General features: G+C 41.5%; 3 protein-coding genes across 5 annotated transcripts; 2 read left to right on the forward strand and 1 right to left on the reverse strand.

Moving 5' to 3' along the window:
• Positions 1-86: 86 nt before the first annotated feature.
• Positions 87-9,438, forward strand: LOC146580137 (uncharacterized). 2 transcript variants are annotated; one of them, XM_085266723.1, is made up of 11 exons: positions 87-478; positions 744-852; positions 959-1,074; positions 1,228-1,298; positions 1,383-1,523; positions 4,722-4,817; positions 4,944-5,075; positions 5,169-5,303; positions 5,430-5,467; positions 7,631-7,671; positions 7,764-9,438. In XM_085266723.1, the coding sequence occupies exons 1-11, from the start codon at positions 430-432 to the stop codon at positions 8,921-8,923; spliced, it is 2,088 nt and encodes a 695-aa protein (XP_085122849.1). In that variant the 5' UTR covers positions 87-429; the 3' UTR covers positions 8,924-9,438. The 2 variants fall into 2 exon arrangements, with proteins under 2 accessions (XP_085122849.1, XP_085122850.1); XM_085266724.1 differs by having other exon boundaries at positions 88-478; positions 747-852.
• A 2,707-nt stretch (positions 9,439-12,145) lies between these two features.
• LOC146580138 (putative E3 ubiquitin-protein ligase RNF144A-A) lies at positions 12,146-15,106 on the reverse strand. Of its 2 annotated transcripts, XM_085266770.1 has the most exons (5): positions 15,089-15,106; positions 14,101-14,233; positions 13,818-13,918; positions 13,139-13,312; positions 12,146-12,905 (listed from the first exon to the last, which is right to left on the reverse strand). In XM_085266770.1, exons 2-5 carry the CDS (start codon positions 14,177-14,179, stop codon positions 12,450-12,452), a joined length of 810 nt encoding a protein of 269 aa, XP_085122896.1. In that variant the 5' UTR covers positions 14,180-14,233; positions 15,089-15,106; the 3' UTR covers positions 12,146-12,449. The 2 variants fall into 2 exon arrangements, with proteins under 2 accessions (XP_085122896.1, XP_085122895.1); XM_085266769.1 differs by lacking the exon at positions 15,089-15,106 and having other exon boundaries at positions 12,147-12,905; positions 14,101-14,336.
• Positions 14,211-15,988, forward strand: LOC146580139 (uncharacterized). The gene is made up of 3 exons (XM_085266784.1): positions 14,211-14,360; positions 15,054-15,273; positions 15,726-15,988. The coding sequence occupies exons 2-3, from the start codon at positions 15,129-15,131 to the stop codon at positions 15,854-15,856; spliced, it is 276 nt and encodes a 91-aa protein (XP_085122910.1). The 5' UTR covers positions 14,211-14,360; positions 15,054-15,128; the 3' UTR covers positions 15,857-15,988.
• The last annotated feature ends 2,623 nt before the right edge of the window (positions 15,989-18,611 follow it).

Here is an 18,611-nt window from a genome sequence, read left to right on the forward strand (position 1 = left end):
ACATGTAACATATTAACAGGTTTCTTATTTCTGATTAAATAACTACGGGTTCATATTTTTTAAATATCACATTTAAGGGTGCAGTGCCCACTACCTTTTGGAGAGGATAACATTGTTCGGTCATGTGACGCTTATTTTAATAGAAATAGTTGTTTTTTCCGGTGTACCCTGAATACAGCACGAACAGGTCAAACAGAAACTGTTTCCACAGTTTCGACTTAACTGGACGTGAAAACAGCTTAATCCTCTTGTGCGTGAAGAATCTCAGGGAGTGTCTCGAAGTTGCAATCGTAATGCATGCTCACATGCATTAGTGCATTTGTAGAAAAGGTATTTACGGAACCGTTGCGACTGTTTTGCTGTTAACCAGCCGTGTCTTTGTGGCCGCTGGCGGCGTAAAACGGGACTGAGGTTCTAAAGTGACTGAAAATGAATTTTACGGGTCGACAGTTTTTCGACGGAACCTTTAACCTTGCAGGTAGGTGCAGTGCGTTTAGTGTCCTCAACCTCTTTTGCAGCAAACTGGGTCTTAAAAATGTAATACTAAGCAGTCTATTCACTAGAATGTGGACTGATCAACAGAGATTTTGACACTTTTCTCGTAAAATTCAATCTACAAAACAGTAAATTGTGCAAAACATGAACGGGTGCAACTACTCGCTGTCTGTGCTGTTTTATAATCCATGCTTATGGTATGAAAGCAGTTCTGCTACTTGCATGCTTTCATAACAATCTCTCCCCAGCAGCGGATGTAAAGTACCATGGCTTGGCAAAAGGAGCAGCAACATGCTATCTGAACAGTGTGCTGCAGGTGCTGTTTATGACCAAAGACTTCAGAGAAGCTGTGATGAGGTTTGTTGTTGTCCGTTGTCATGCACTATAATGTATTCATGTCAGCTAGATTAGCAGTTTAAAACTGAGTTTTGTATCACTCATGACCAGCAGTGTCTTTGTTTAGGCACACCAATGAAAATTCTCAGTTTATTGACCAACATCTTAAAGCACTGTTTGAAGACTTACAGAATCATACTGCAAAGACGGATGCATTAATAAAGAAGCTGGGCATTGACAATGGTACAGTATGTTAACACACAGGACAACAAAACATTTGAATTCTGTAAATCACCTGTGCATTTGAAGTGTTGCATTCATAACCCATAATTAAAGTTCATAGTTAAAGAAACATTTTTATAGTTGACTTGTTTTGTTGAACATCTCTGCACTCAGTGTATGAACAGCATGATGCTGCAGAGTACTTTGAGAAGATTTTAACACTGACCAGTCCTCAGGCATCACAGGTACAGTCTTCATCAAAGGGTAACTATAAGCAGGATGGAAAAAAATAATAGATGTTAACAGGTTTGTGTTCATTTGTTTTTCAGATCTTCCATGGCATGTTGGCAAAGAAGACCACCTGTTGTAAATGCCTGGTAGAGACTGACATAGATATACCGTTCTGGCATCTTCCTCTTGCACTGGTGGATTCCTGCACTGACACAAAAGGAAGTGAAGGATACAGAGTGGTAAGGATCTGACAAGCCTCAAACCTCTGAGCATGTTTCTGTTTTCAATATATACCGTAGGGGAAATTTCAAACCCTGCTGAATTTGAAGATTTTCTTAAAAAGAAATGAACAGTCTCTAATTTTTGTGGTAGTGTCATGGAGAGACAACATGTTAACCAAAAATTCATAAAAACACATGACATAAAAGTTTTAGGGTCTTGTAGCTGGTCACCAGGCTTGCACATGTCTCAGGAGGATTTTTGGCCCACTCTTCTTTACAGGAACTCTCATAATCCTGTTTTTTTTGTTTGTTTGTTTGTTTGTTTTTTGGCTGCCACTTAGCACTCCCTACACAGATTTTAAGGACTGAGGTCTGGCTAGGCCAATCCATGACTTTAATGTTCTTCTTCATTAGCTCCTCTTTTTGTTTCCTTGATTGTATTTTTGAGTCATTGTCATACTGGAAGACCATCCAGGATCCATCTTCAGTGTTCTGGCTGAGGGACGAAGGTACAATACGGTGGAGTCATCCTGTACTCTTAGCAGAATAACAGCCCAAAGCATAATGTTTCCACATTCGTGCTGGACTGTAGGGCACGATGTTCTTTGGGCCATACTCAGCATTCCTCTTCCTCCAAACATTGCAGGTCAAGTTGATGCCATAGAGCTCGATTTTGGTTTTGATTTGACAACAGCGCTTTATCCTAAACCTTCTCTAAATTATTTAGAGGTCACTGACAAACTAAAGATGGGCCTGTACTCGCTCCTTCTTGATCAGAGGGAGCTTTTGGGTGCTGCAAGACTTTAGTCCATTATGCCATTAGTGTGTTATCAATGGTGTTCTTGCTGACTGTGGTTACAACTACCTTGATATCATTAACAAGCTCCTCCTGTGTACTTTTGGGCACATGATCATCTTCACCATATGAGGCAAGCGCTCCACACTGAAGGCGACCAATGGTCATTTTATGTTTCTTCCATTTCTGCAAAACTACACCAACAGTTGTCACCTTCTCACCAAGCTTCTTGCTGATGGTGTGGTAGCACATTCCAACCTTATGCAGATCTACAGTCTTGTCCCTTTGACAGATCTTTGGTCTCACCCATGGTGGTGGAGATGTTGGAATGAAACAAACAGATTCTGTGAAAAGGTGAGCTTTATACTGAGACCAGGAGTATCTGCAATTCACTGATTGGCTGTGTACCCGTGTGGCACACAGATTACAAACTGTGGGAGCCAGAATTTTGGCTGGTTTGCAGACTACATTCTTATTTCGCTCTATACAGTGCAAATAAAAGTTGTTTTCTGGATTTTTGGTTTATATTCTGTCTCTCTCCATTTGAGACTGTTCATTTCTTTGAAAGTGAGCAATTCAGCAGGGCACCCAGTAATTATTCCCTCCATTGTACACTTTCAATTGGTTTAACTTTTGCCCCTGAGCGTGTCGGTGGCTTTTCACCAGTTTTTATTCCCTTTACTTCACAGCAGTGGCTTATTCATAGTCATAATTACAGTGCAGATTAGTTGGCCATACTTTAGAAAAACTAAGAAAAACTAACGAAGAAAAATATTTTTCTAGAAAACAAAAGAAAAATAAATATCTCCCACTTAAAGATGAATATCCAAAACTAAAGTTCTAAATAAAATAAAATACATATATTTAGAAAGAATACCTATTCTTTAACTATTTAAAATCAAGACAGTATAAACATGAACAGTTTTTAATCATCACATTCAAACCTGTTTCTTGCCACACTTGGTACATCCCCACCAAAAATTAACCATAATGTGATCAAAGGGCCTGGACTACTTTCACAGTTCCTTGATCTAAACCAGGGGTTCTCTGACTTTGAAGAAATGTTTTCACACCACATCTAATGAAAACAATGACAGAAAAGCCTAACTGCAACTTTATTTAGATAATAAACTCTAATAAATTCACAATGAATCCTTCAGTAACTTGTTTTAAACAAATAACTTTCATTTCAAACAACTATTTGTAACTTTTGTCACTAAACCGCTTCACTAGTCTGCACCACTTCTTCAAACAAGCAACAAGTTAGACAGAATGTGAAAATTGACAAACAAAAATAAAGTTCAGTCTTAGTCTTATAAAGAAAAAGAAATCCAGAAACCTGTGAACACAGATGAAAAATATAGACTTTATTGAGAGTTTATACTATTCACTCTTATTGGCTGTAGTGAGCCTGTTTTTGACTGCAGAGCTTTGGTGGGGTGTGGTCTGCTGCGTGGTTGCGGGGAAGGCGGACACACCTGAGCGGCATCCCCAATCATGCCTCGCCGGCTTGAAACAGAATGAACTGGGTCCTGTTGTTGTTGTTGATGTGTGTAGGCTGTAGCCGAAAAGCTGCAGCTGCGTGTGTAAGTCGACAGCCGCAGATGTTAAACATGAAGTCTGCAAAACTTATCTGCCAGGTAACTTGTACCTGTCAGAACTCTGCCACACACTTTGAGAACCGCTGATCTAAACTACGAGGCCAAGCACAGTCAGATGCAAACTAATGTGTTATAAATCTTTAAACCAGCATTTTCAATCAGGCTCTCTGTAGGATTGCTGCTATTTTACATTCAGTTGTTCATCACAGTGAGTTTGTCTGAGTTACAGTAGCACTACTCTCTGTATCTGTTGACCCTAGAACTGAAGAAGCTTCTCTGATGAGAGGTGAAACGTCTTCAAGCAACTTAAAGAAGTCCAGACGCTTTTCTTTACAAGCTCCTTAGACCATGTCATAAATCTAAGAACACACCTCCCGCCCTAAATCCACATGCGTGGGAAGGTGGGGGTGGGGAGAGTAGTAGCACAACTCAGAACAGTGTAGGCCACAATGATAACAGGGGTGCTAAAGTCCAACCCTGTCTCTTTCTAAGTAACACAAAGGAACTGGAATGGTTTGTTATCAGCTACAGATTTTTTTTATAAATGAGCTGCAGCTGATGCAGAAGTCTGCAGTCTGAATGCCTACTGACACCAGTAATTGTGTGCTGGTTGTGTAGTTTGTTACTAAAGTGAGGGTTTATTGCTTTCTCTCAGATCTCTTTCAAAAGGAAGTTAGACTCAAGGGTTAATTAATTGTCTCGTGTTAGACACATTCCTTCTTGAGAAAACATTTATGAATACCGTACATCCATGAAACTAGTCAGCAGGTTTATGTCAGAGGGAATTAAGGAATAAAATGAAATGTGTGCATTTTCCAGGTGGATGGCATTGACGAGTTTTTCAGAATGACAGAATTAAGTGGAGAAAATCAGATGTACTGTGACCAGTGTGATGACAAAGTTGATGCTACTACTGTAAGTAAAGAGAAAAGTTGTTTCTGATTTATGCACATTAGCTGATTTTGTTATTGTAGAATTATTACTTCATAATGTTATAATGAAAAAAAAACATAATGACATATTCTGATGTTTTTCATTCAGAAAGATGTAATGAAGCATCATCCAGATGTTTTGCCTCTACTTCTAAAGCGCTTTGAGTTCAGCTATCATGACATGTCATACGTCAAAATCAGCTGTGCTGTGGAGGTTCCCTACACCCTGCAGATACCAGACGTATGTATAACAGTATATTTTAATATTTAATCAATATCCATTTAATTTTCTTTGCTCATTTTCATGGCTGTCATTTCTTTCTTTGCTGATCAGAGTCAGACATATGAACTCTATGCAGTTGTGGATCATGTTGGTGATCTGAGAAGTGGACTTTACAGTGCAAGAATCAAGATCGAGGAGGAACACGGAGACAGATGGTATAATTTCGATGATGCTGGAGTCACAGAGGTAAGACTGTTAGTCCTTTCTTCACTGTTGCTAAAACATATTACATAACAGCCATGTTGTACAGTTATGTATTACAGAGGAGGAGAAAGAGATGCATCATATGTTGCTTTGCTTTTTCCATCACAGGTTGATTATCAACCATTCCAGGTGGACAACACTGAGAAGTAAGTTTTTGTCTTTTTCTCATATCCACATTCTTTTTTTTTTTCTTTTTTTTTGCGAATATTTATTGATTTTGCACGAGTGCGTACTGTAGATATCCATGTGAATGCAGTGGCATTGAATTGAATGCACTATACCTCATTTCAAAAAACTATATTATGCCATTCTGCTGATGCAAAAACTTTTATTTCATCCATTCTTTATTAAAAGGGTACTTAATCAGAAATAATACCGTGTCAAAAATTAGCGCAGGAAACATTTGCGATCTTGTGTCCTACAAATGAAATGAGTGAAAATTGGCCTTACATGTAAGCCAGAAAATTGTTTTATATAATAAATTGTTTTGCAAAGTGGCAAAGAATAGAAATATCCAAACCGTGGAGTAGAAGTAGAAAGAAACACAAACTTCAAAGAAAGAATACAAACACTCCAACAAGCTGAAAAGCTCCACAGCCTCTGGGACAGCCTTGCAAGTATTGCACAAAACCAGGTTGAGTTGATGAGCATAACAATACACATTGATAGCCTAAGGATAGAGCCTTCTAAAATGTGCTTGTACACCTCCAGTGGAGCCACTCATAACGGCTGCGCCATCAAATGCTTGTGCTACACACTTAAGCTCTGCAAGACCATTGTTTTGGATCTGCTACTGAAGCTCATTTGCAATGAACTGGGCATCAAATGATTTTATCTCTGCAAGTGCTAGGAAACGCTCCTTCACTGCCCCCTCTGACACATACCTGACACAAACCGCTAACTGCTCTGCCTTTTCATCCCTTGCCTCATCTGCCATGATGGCACAGATTTTAGACTTTGTCATTTCAGATACAATGACACTAGTAACTAACTAACAGTGTGAATTCCTTGACTCACTACTCCAGTAGAGGTCTCTCCCCTCTCACTCTCTGTACTCCTCTGCCCTGACTCCTACAGGTTAATAGGGATGGAGGAGTGATTATTATTAGTGTATTTTTATTATTTCCACTGATGATAACCATACCTGAATGAGCTCAGCTCAATCTTTCAGAGCTAAAACAAGTGACAGAAAGGCTGGAGCTAACTAATTGTTACTACCAACAGTGATGAAGACTTACTTTCTTGAAAAACCTGCGTATATCCATGTTGTCTTTCTGTGTGCAGTATGTGAGCTAGTATGTCTGCAGGTGTAGATCCAGCGGACTGTAAAGTAGCAGTGAAAACATGGACTGGATTTTCAGTAATGTGGGCGTTACCTGTGAACAACTGGAACGGATTGGATAACAAAGCACTGACCCTACCTTAACACTGTAAAGTGTTAGGGACCAAGAGACTTAAGATCATATCTAAGTGAATATTGACAGGTTTATATTATTATTTATTTAAACTCATATTCCTGCGTCTTTATAGTGAATTTGTCTGCAATTTCTGTAAAAAAAACAAAAAAAACTAGAGCAAGTGTTTAAAAAAAAAAAAAAAAATTTAAACACCAAATTATTTAGGGGGGCTTAAGGATATTTTAGGGAGGCTTCAGCACCCCTAAAATAGGTCTAATGATGCCACTGTATATAAATATGTAACAGTACACGAATGAGTAATTTCAAACTGAATTTCTGTTATCGCTGCAGCCTGCCTGCAGTACCATGGCAGCCCAATAGGAGGCCTCAGCCCACACTGGTTTAGGTTTAGATCAAAGCATGTTCATGGTTTAGAATAGCCCACTCAAAGTCCAGACCTAAATATTATTTAGAATCTGTGGCAAAACCTAAAGACTGTAGTTGCTTTCCATTTAATGTGACTGAACTGGACCCATTTTGCAAAGGAGAAAGGGCAAAGATTGCAGTCTGTAGATGTACAACATATCCCCAAAAATCTGGCAGCTCTGATTGCAGTGACAGGGGTTTGACAAGGTATTGAATCAGGGGAGCTGAATACAAATGAATGCCACATTTTTCAGATTTATATTTGCAAAAGCGTTTGAACATCTTGTTTCATTTTCCTTCAACTTCTCAATTTATGTGATACTTTGTGTTGGACTATCACATAAAATCCAAATAGGTTTATGATTGTAAAGTGACAAAAGGTGGAAAAGTTCAAGGAATATGAATACTTTTCAAACCATTGTATTGAAGCCTGAGCTACATATTTTGATTTATTTGAAAATTTAATTAATTTCTTTTCTTCTTTAGATCTGAAAATGCATATCTTCTTTTTTACAGAGAGAAGAAATGTAAGGACAAATCTTTTTATAATGCTGTCCAATAATGTTTTGTTGGTGTGCATGAAATGCTTTTTATAACAAATTTCAAATTCATCCCTCAGACAATGTTGGTGAAGAGGTCAAGGAGATGGAAAATGTCAAGAGTCATAAGAATGCAGATCAAGCTAACCTGGAAGTCAATGACAACCCTGCTGTACATGGTCATCTTAACAAACAAGATGTGATGAATGATGGACAGAAGGAACTGATGGACTTCAGACCAGAGACGGATAAACAGACTGACAACAAATGGGTGTCCCTGACAGCAGACCATAAAAGCGACACAGATTATCAGGGTGGTGAAGGATCAGGCGATTCTAGAAAGGATACTGGAGAATATGGGGGAGGTAGACAAAATATTGGAAATGATTACAGCTCTAAATCTATAAGTGTCGAAGCTGATAAAGTAACGACAGGACAAAGAAACCTGTTAACTAGATATGACCTCTTTCATGGATCTCAGGACACCCAAACAGGCAGTGACAGAATACAAATCATACCCAAAGATAATCAGATGAGTGAACAGAGGCGCATTAGCAGGTTTCTTAATGAACCAATAGAAGAAGATGTGATGGGTAAAGTCAGTGATCATGATGTTAAACATTCAGCACATAAAGAAAAACAGAGGAGTGTGAGGGATGACAGGAAAGACACGAAAGAAGCTGATAAATGCATTCAAATGAGTGAAATCACCATTGAAAATCCTGACAACAGTGAAGCTGTGAAGCATGAGGTTAGCATGAGATTAGATGGTAGAGGGCAGAAAACAGCTGAGAAGATTATCAGTGTTACCTGTACATCACAAAGTGTTGGTGGTGTGCAGATACAGAGCAAAGAACAGAAAAATGAACGTGACACCAAACTGAATCAGAGTGAGGGAAATAAGATAACAAAGGAAAGACTAACAGAGAAGCAGGAAGGAGGTAGTGATGAAAATATAGAACTGGAGTGTTTTCAACCAAAAGCAAGAGCTGGAACTCAGCAACTTACAGAAGGAGGACGTGGTTCAACGAACTCAAGTCCTATTGTTAAAGTAATTGACGAAGAACATACAGAAATTGATAGTGCTTGTAAAGACGACAGTCAGACAAAGATCATCATAAAGAAAACTATGGATGAAACCACACAAGACATGACAAAATGGATAGAGAGTCAAAGAAATATTAGAAGAAGTTTAAATCTTGAAATAGATGTACAGTTCACTTTGGACAAAACGTTTTAAATGTCAACCAAATACAAATTTTCATTCATGAATATGATTGATACTAAAATTACAGTGTTATAATACTGCTCATTTTTCCACTGTTGTTTTTAAAAAATGTAGCTTTAGCATTGTGTTTCTCTCTTTTTCATTCTTTTTAACAACTACTTCTGTTAATGCAAAATGCTTAAGTTACAATTTATTAGAGGACTTATGTGGTGTAAAATTTTTAAATGCTACACCAAATTGTTTCATTTTTTATACAGTCTCGTAGTGTATCATCTATTTCATTTTATTTTCACATTTGTTTGGTTAAAAATATTTCAGTGTAAACTTTTGTGTGTTTATATTAATGCCTGATTTTAATTGCAGTATTACTTAATTACTTTTCAATCTGCTGTTCATTTCCTTTTAAAGCATTGCGACATATTGTGTTCTTCAGCAGAGCCCTCTGAGCTCATCTGTTGCCATTTCTTTGCCATTTATATATTGATTTGCTTAACTTTGGCTCTGAATTAATAAAATAAAATGCATGTTTTACAGCACTGTTTTGATTCCAATCAGGGCTAAAATGTTGTCCATATGTTGTATTATGGCTTTATCTCTGGACACAATAAGAAATTGACCTAGTTGAGATCAGATTTAAACTTAAATTTGACAAATTTACAAAAAATAATTTTGGTGACAAGGGCTGAGTTGAAGGAAAATTATTCAGGATAAAGTTAACATGGTTACATGAATGTGAATTCAATACATATTACTTAAAAATATTTTACTTCCTTATTGAAATATAATAAATGGGATAAAAAAGAGAAAATAATGCATTTCAATATTTTACTTTGACTCCTATAATTTTTCAGCACAAACATGGGTCAGTCAGCTAGTGAAGATAGAACAACAGGAATAATGGGTACATCTGGAGTGAAATCATAGTGGAATTATTTGAAAAGGAGATGGTTTAGAAAAATCACTTTGTAAGTATTCTGGTATTTAATGGCAAAAACCATTCAGAGTACACAATGCCAGGCTGTGAGCAAAGGACCCACTAAGGACGTCAGGTCCTAAGGCCACCGACAAGAAATCTGTTTCTGATTTTAGCTTTTAGATGCATTCTGTTCCCGACACACCTGAATCAAATGAATAGCTTGTTATCATGCCTTAGCCAAACTTGATGGCATGCTGAAGAGGTAATCCAACCATTTGACTGAACGTTGTTGGAGTAGGGATGCATCTAAAAGCTGCAGGACAGTAGCTCTTGAGGACTGGAGTTGGACACCCCTACTCTTGAGACTGTGCTGGGAGACACAGCAAACCTTCTGGCAGTGGAAAGTAGTTTTGTGTCATACGGGAGAAGTTGGACTGTCTCTGTAGGGTGCAAGTATCACCTCACGCTACCAGCAGTGACACTGACCCTAGCCAAATGAAAACCAGTTTTTAAAAACAAAAAAACAGAAAAGATGAGGAGGGAAAATATCAGCGGCCTCCACCTGTAATATCATTCCCATCATTTTGTGGTTGTCTCATTGTTGGCCCTCCTAGAGCACCTGTTGTTAATTTCATTTACACCAAAGCAGCTGAAACTGGTTAACAAACACACACACACACATATTTATATATATATATATATATATATATATATATATATATATACTGCTGTTCTGCATAGGCCTGAACCCCCTCAGTGAGATCATTAACAAGACTGGCTACGGATACCGACTACGGAACGGAGCAGTTGTCAGCCACCTCCTGTACATGGATGACATCAAGCTGTATGCCAAGAGTGAACGAGACATCAATTCACTGATCCACACTACCAGGCTATACAGCAATGACATTGGAATGTCGTTCGGACTGGAGAAGTGTAGTCGGATGGTATCAAAGAGAGGGAAGGTAGTCAGAACTGAGGGGATTGAACTACCAGAAGGCAACATTGCAGACATAGAGGACAGTTACAAGTACCTGGGGATCCCGCAGGCGAATGGAAACCATGAAGAGGCCACTAGAAAAGCTGCAACCACCAAGTACCTGCAGAGGGTCAGGCAAGTCCTGAGGAGTCAGCTGAATGGTAAGAACAAGATCCGGGCCATCAACACGTACGCCCTGCCCGTGATCAGGTACCCTGCTGGGGTAATAGGCTGGCCAAAGGAGGAGATAGAAGCCACTGACATAAAGACAAGAAAGCTCCTTACCATGCATGGAGGGTTTCACCCCAAGTCCAGCACCCTGAGGCTGTACGCTAAGCGGAAGGAAGGGGGCCGGGGACTGGTGAGTGTCAGCACCACAGTCCAGGATGAGACAACGAACATCCAAGAATTCATTGGGAAGATGGCCCCAACTGACCGAGTGCTCAGTGAATACCTCAGGCAGCAGAAACCCAAGAAAGAGGAGGGAGACGAGGAACCATCATGGAAGGACAGGCCCCTGCACGGTATGTACCACCGGCAGATAGAGGAGGTGGCTGATATCCAGAAATCCTACCAGTGGCTGGACAAAGCTGGACTGAAAGACAGCACAGAGGCACTAATCATGGCAGCACAAGAACAAGCTCTGAGCACAAGATCCATAGAGGCTGGGGTCTATCACACCAGGCAAGACCCCAGGTGCAGGCTGTGTAAAGATGCCCCAGAGACAATCCAGCACATAACAGCAGGGTGCAAGATGCTAGCAGGCAAGGCATACATGGAACGCCATAACCAAGTGGCCGGCATAGTGTACAGGAACATCTGTGCCGAGTATAACCTGGAAGTCCCGAGGTCAAAATGGGAGATGCCCCCAAGGGTGGTGGAGAATGACCGAGCTAAGATCCTGTGGGACTTCCAGATACAGACGGACAAAATGGTGGTGGCTAACCAACCGGACATAGTGGTGGTAGACAAACAGAAGAAGACGGCCGTAGTGATCGATGTAGCGGTTCCGAATGACAGCAATATCAGGAAGAAGGAACACGAGAAGCTGGAGAAATACCAAGGGCTCAGAGAAGAGCTCGAGAGGATGTGGAGGGTGAAGGTAACGGTGGTCCCCGTGGTAATCGGAGCACTAGGTGCGGTGACTCCCAAGCTAGGCGAGTGGCTCCAGCAGATCCCGGGAACAACATCGGAGATCTCTGTCCAGAAGAGCGCAGTCCTGGGAACAGCTAAGATACTGCGCAGGACCCTCAAGCTCCCAGGCCTCTGGTAGAGGACCCGAGCTTGAAGGATAAACCGCCCGCAGGGGCGTGCTGGGTGTTTTATATATATACATGTATTTTTTGTGTCAAACACTGAATGCATATTCTGTTTATTTACAGGGATGATTTGTTACGTGACTTGATTATCAATGACTAACTATTTTTTAACAGATATTAATTCAAAGAAAACTATTTCAGAAAGTCTGTTGTACAACATAAAAAAAATACAGCAAACATAGTTTACCACTGTTTAATGCACATGAACAAGTCAGGCTGTAAAAGCTTTGGCTTCTCTCAATGCTCTCAATTAAAATCTCTGGATTAAAAGGTCTAAACAGGACAGAAGGATAATGTGTAATGACTCAGAGAGCATGCTGTGTCTTAGTTTCTGCGCCACACGGGTATTGATGTTTGTCTGGGAGCCACACCATCACTGCAGGGTATGAAGTAAGAACTTGTCTTCAAGCACTCAGGTTTGAGTTTCAGACACACAAAGCAGAACTCTTTCTGACAGCGAGGACAGATGATGTTCTTGCAGCCTGTTTTGTCGTGCTCCACCCTCTGACCACAGGTGGGACAGGCCCGGATGGAGGGACAGGCATCGACCCCTGGAACTTGAGGGAGAGCGGTAGTCTTGCAGTTCTTGAGAAGTTCAAGGTCATGATTGATGCATCCATCGTTGTCACAGCGGTCAGAGCGTGGAGCGCTACCTTTCCATGGCTTCAAACACTGCCAGCAGAAATGGTACACTTTCTTCTTGTCAGCTGTGCAGATTGTGCACTGAACATTAAGGTTGGTCAGGTCCTCTCTCTCCACATAGGTTTTGCAACCAGGACACTGTTATGACAAATATTAAAGAAGTTCAGTGTTTTTGGATACAAACTTTTTTTTTTTAAATTTAGAATCACATGACTGAAACTGATGGGACTGATATTATCCTTCTTTATCCTATTCTTCTGTTTGACAGCACAGGTGGTTTTAATTTTATCCCCAAATATTGTTTTTTGTTTTGTAGGAGCAACCATTCTCTTCTAAACTCTTGACTAAATGAGGTTAACTTGGACACTTACAGTTTTAAATTCACAGTACTCTGTGGCAGCTAGGAGGGCGATGTTCTCTTCAAAGTACTCCATCTCTTCTGTTGTCAGTACTGCCAGCCTGCGCACCTCTTGGTAGGACCACGCTGCATCACACTTATGCAACGTACCATTCTTTAGAGCTGGGCACTTAAATTTGTACTGGCCCTGAAATGTTAAAGATGTAAGGACACCTGATTGATCTTCTTGGTAGAAACAAGTTCTAAACATTGACACAGCATCAAGATGTACATATCTCTCTCTCTGTCTCTCTCTCTCTCTCTCTCTCTCTCTCTATATATATATATATATATATATATATATATATATATATATATATATATATACACACACACACACACTATATTACAAGCCAGCAGGTCAGTGGAGAATCCTTTAACCGAGGCCTGTATCTGTAGTGTAGTGTCTGTAAATTTGAGTGACAACTTTTTTAAACATCCAATGATCTACCCTATCTATCATATTGTAGTTTTATTTGGCTGTTTAATATTATAAATCCAAAAGCAAAAATGTAAAATATGAAACTTGAATACAGACCGAAACCAAAACCTTGCAGGAATGTAGACATTTATTTTCTTGCTCAAGCTTAGGCAAAAAAACCAAAAGTAAAACTGCATAAAAACAATGACTTTCTTCAGAACCTGGAAAGTACCTGATCCAACAGGCTGCGACACCACCCAGTGAGCGACTCCGGGGTGACTGCATGGCCGCAGGACATCTGTGCTCTGAGACCCTGGTCTCCCTCCTCTGGAGCTGAGAGGAACAACAATACGCGCAGCGAACAGTAAACTCAACAGTGTGCAATAGGCAACAGCCTGCCCGGTATTAAATCAGTGGATTTATTATAATAATTCCAAATCAAATCATGCACAGTTATTAAAAAGAGCAGAATTAAGGGGCTTCAGTGACGATAACTAAACAGTTGTATTTCTTACGTAGAGGATCCAGATCATCGGGCCTGTTGACGAATTTCAGCGTCGTGTCTCTGGGGTCGTATCTTTTCTCTTCGGTCATTTTAGCTCAGAAGCGCTCTGCTCCGTCCTCTCCGTTGATGAACAAACTCTGTGTCTGCAGTCAAATGAAGTGAACACCGAGGCTACAGTGTTATCACCACTGACAGCACCAAGATTTGTTTTTAACTTTCACTTTCCCCCAGCAGTTACCAGAAGTCACGTGAAACAGCGCTGTGTAGCAGGTCTGTCTTCTTGTATCTGTATTTCACTTTATTTACTCTTTAGCACTGATGATGAGGGAAGCAGTTATTTAAAGCTTTTTTATGTACTCCTTTTTTTTATTGAATTGTTTTAATTTGAAGGATTTTTTGATGTTTTAAAACATTATTTAATAATAAATAAATAAAATTTTTTTTTAAATGAATACGGTGTTTTACAGTAGCATTTATGGAGTGTTTTTGCAACACTGACTTTTAATGAAATGCGTACGAAAGCCGAAAAGCTGGTAAACAAACACGCCCACTCATCATAAACTGGGATATCAGGTGATTTCCAGCTATCATAGAGTGTGACGTCCAATAAGGAAATGTATTTACACACAGGACAATTTAGTGTGTAAATGCTGAGTGCTGTACAAGCGCTATAATGTAGACAATAGTAAATGCTTCTCATAAACACCGTTTAAAGATATTTAAGATTTGTTTGTTTTTCATTACTTACTCGTTTTTTTGTTTTTACAAAGAAGTTACATTTGCATTTTGTAGAATAAACGAAGGTCATCCGCATATCAACAAATATCTAGAATAGATCTTTATTGTCACTGATACAAGAACAACGAAACACATCTAACGCACTTTTACAGAGCTGTGTAAAATTGAAAAAGGAAAAAAAAGACGCATGAGTGGTAAAAACAATCCTTTTGTTGAAATTGAAAGTATACTCAGCCCTGTGACGTCAGACCCAGAAGTACCTTAATAGTGTCAGCAGACGCAGCGGAGGGAGCGCACAGAATGGGGAAGCTGTACCAGGTCGTGGTTTCTGGAGTAAGGGGTGGGAAGGTGACCGTCGACCTGAGCAACACTGAGGAGCAGTTCAAGAGCATGACAGTGGAGCAGCTGAGGGAAAAAATAAGACAGAAGTTTCCAGAGACTGCAGGTAAATACACCGAGAGAAGTGAAACATACATAATTGGCCTTGTATTAGCCTACATTATATATTATCCACACGATGAACGAGCACAGTGTAATTTTCGGAATCTTGGCTTCATGTTGTTTAGATTGTTTCAAAATTTCCTTTGAAATAATATGTAATTTTCTGTGGTGGATGAAGACTTAGACTTGGATTTCTTGCTCGCAGAAGATTTTAATATATTTAAGCAATGAGCATACTAACAGAGGATCCAACGAAGAGTAAGCTACATTATACAGCTGTATTTATTCACTGATTGATTGATAAGGAGCATTTCGGATAGTTTTGCTATATATATAAAATTGTTTTTGTGAAGTAGACCGTTAACGCAGAAAAAGTAGAAACTCTACCTCTTATTCATTCTCTCTCTCTCTCATTCTCTTTCTCTCTCTCTCGCTGTGTGTGTGTGTGTGTGTTAGATGGGAATCTGCGGCTGATATTCACAGACAAGAATCTGGATGAAGATAAGAAGCCGCTGTCTGAATATGGAATCCAGCATATGTCTGTTATCCAAGTAGTGCTGAGACTTCCCGGAGGACTGAGAGCCTGACCGAGACAGGCTCCACCTACAGCTGCCAATGCCGTTGATGCGTCATGAAAACTCCTGCCAACGTTTACATACATTTAAGCCTTGTTTTAAATCCCTTTTGATACAGTCATTTCTTACCGATGAATAAAATAAAACTCCATTATTTCAAGTGTGTGATCTTTGATTAAGTGTGCATATAGGAGGTCGTTAGAAAACAGAAACCCTATTTATAAGTAAATAGGGCACATATTCTCACAAATACTGTAGTATTTCCAGCAGGAGGTTCTTTGAATCATGAGCAAGAAGCATACTGAGTGCTTGTCCCTGAAACTGAGGTATATTAAATACAATACTATTAGTTGTGTACTGTGTAAAAATGAAATCCATAGGATACGTTTCGCCCTGCTTCGTTCTACTTCATATTGTGGCGAACTCAGACAAGGAGGAGACGGAGGTATCGTTTGGTCTTGCTTCCCGTGAGCTAGCCAGGGAGCACAGCCATTTATTAACATTCGTAGAAGAACACTGCCGCTAGCTAACTGCTCAGCGCAACAACAGCAGCAAGAGGGTGTCACCCGTCACTATGGCAACATAAACAAACATAACTGTACAAACAGAACCCCGAACAGCCCTGACCCGCTACATAGCCCCCACCTAAGGGGTCAGTCGTCCCCGACGACCCCATTACCCCACACAAAGTCCTGCAAATGTCCAGGTGCCTTCTTTTGGCGCACCGGCCGGTCACGACCGGCGGGGGAAAAGTAACTCGGGTCAGAACATGGGGTGCCACCATCATCCCCTGCCCCGGCGTCTGCCGGAGCGAGCGGTCGGTACGGTGAGAGCCGGTCCCGGTGCAACACCACCATGCGTCCCGGGCCCGGCATGCGGATACGGTACACCACGTCTGTTAGCCACTCCACGACCTCCGCCGGCCCTTGCCAGTGACTGCAGAGTTTGGGGGACACTCCTCTCTTGCGAACCGGGCAGTACACCCAAACCTTGGCATGAAAACCCCCCCTCGGCACTTGGTGTCATAGGCTCTTTTCTGTCATACTCCGGCGCTGGCCTGGGCCTGGCGGGTGTAGTCATGAACCACCTGCAGCCGCTCCCTCAGCCTCCTGTAGTAGTCCATCTCTGGCCCACCATCAATCTCCGGCTCGGGGGGGGGCCCGAACACCAGATCCACAGGCGTCCGGAGCTCCCGTCCAAACATCAGAGCGGCAGGTGTGCACTGGCTGGACTCCTGCACTGCAGTCCGATACGACCAAAGGACCAGGGGCAGATGTCGGTCCCAATCCCGCTGGTGGCGGCTGGTGAGAATGGCGAGCTGGGTGGCCAGCGTGCGGTTGAAGCGCTCAACCAAGCCATCGCTTTGTGGGTGGAGCGGTGTGGTTCTCGTCTTCTCCACCCCCAGTCACCGGCAGATCTCCCCGAAGACCTTCGATTCGAAGTTATGCCCCTGGTCACTGTGGAGCTCAGCCGGGACCCCAAAACGGGCGAACATCTCCTCCACCAGCTTCTCGGCCGTCGTCGTTGCTGGGAAAGGACCGCCCCGACTCCTACATTGCTAGCATCAGTGTCCACAATGAAAGGTTGCCGGGCGTCTGGGTAGGCCAGGACTGGGGCTCTGGTGAGGGCCTCCTTCAGCTGTGCAAAAGCCGCAGCACAGGCCTCCCCCCAGCCAAACAGCTGTCCCTTGTCAGTCAGGCGGTGGAGGGGGCTGGCTATCGTCACGAACCCCTTGATGAACCGACGGTAGTAGGAGGCTAGGCCCAGGAAGCTCCGCAGTTCTTGGACGTTCGAGGGAGTCAGCCAGTCCCAGACCGCAGCCACTTTTGCGGGGTCAGTGGCGACACCTCGAGCGCTGATCACATGGCCCAAGAACGTGGTCTCTCTCGCCAACAGCCGGCATTCAAGGTTCAAGGTTCAAGGTTCAAGGTTCTTTATTTGTCACATGCATAGTTATACAAGTATAACACACAGTGAAATGTAGCCTGACACGCTCCTTGACATGTGCAAAAAAATTGGGGGGGGGGGGGGGGGGGGGGGGGGGTGTAGAGGAAAAACATTATATATATATATATATATATATATATATATATATATATATATATACAGTGGGGCAAAAAAGTATTTAGTCAGCCACCGATTGTGCAAGTTCCCCCACCTAAAATGATGACAGAGGTCAGTAATTTGCACCAGAGGTACACTTCAACTGTGAGAGACAGAATGTGAAAAAAAAATCCATGAATCCACATGGTAGGATTTGTAAAGAATTTATTCGTAAATTAGGGTGGAAAATAAGTATTTGGTCAATAACAAAAATACAACTCAATACTTTGTAACATAACCTTTGTTGGCAATAACAGAGGTCAAACGTTTACTATAGGTCTTTACCAGGTTTGCACACACAGTAGCTGGTATTTTGGCCCATTCCTCCATGCAGATCTTCTCGAGAGCAGTGATGTTTTGGGGCTGTCGCCGAGCAACACGGACTTTCAACTCCCGCCACAGATTTTCTATGGGGTTGAGGTCTAGAGACTGGCTAGGCCAATCCAGGACTTTCAAATGCTTCTTACGGAGCCACTCCTTTGTTGCCCGGGCGGTGTGTTTTGGATCATTGTCATGTTGGAAGACCCAGCCTCGTTTCATCTTCAAAGTTCTCACTGATGGAAGGAGGTTTTGGCTCAAAATCTCACGATACATGGCCCCATTCATTCTGTCCTTAACACGGATCAGTCGTCCTGTCCCCTTGGCAGAAAAACAGCCCCATAGC

This window comes from Mchenga conophoros, linkage group LG3 (genome assembly GCF_057382185.1).
Source record: "Mchenga conophoros isolate Kocher_MC1m ecotype Shallow Benthic linkage group LG3, M_conophoros_male_GT1.1, whole genome shotgun sequence".
Classification (NCBI taxonomy): Eukaryota; Metazoa; Chordata; class Actinopteri; order Cichliformes; family Cichlidae; genus Mchenga; species Mchenga conophoros.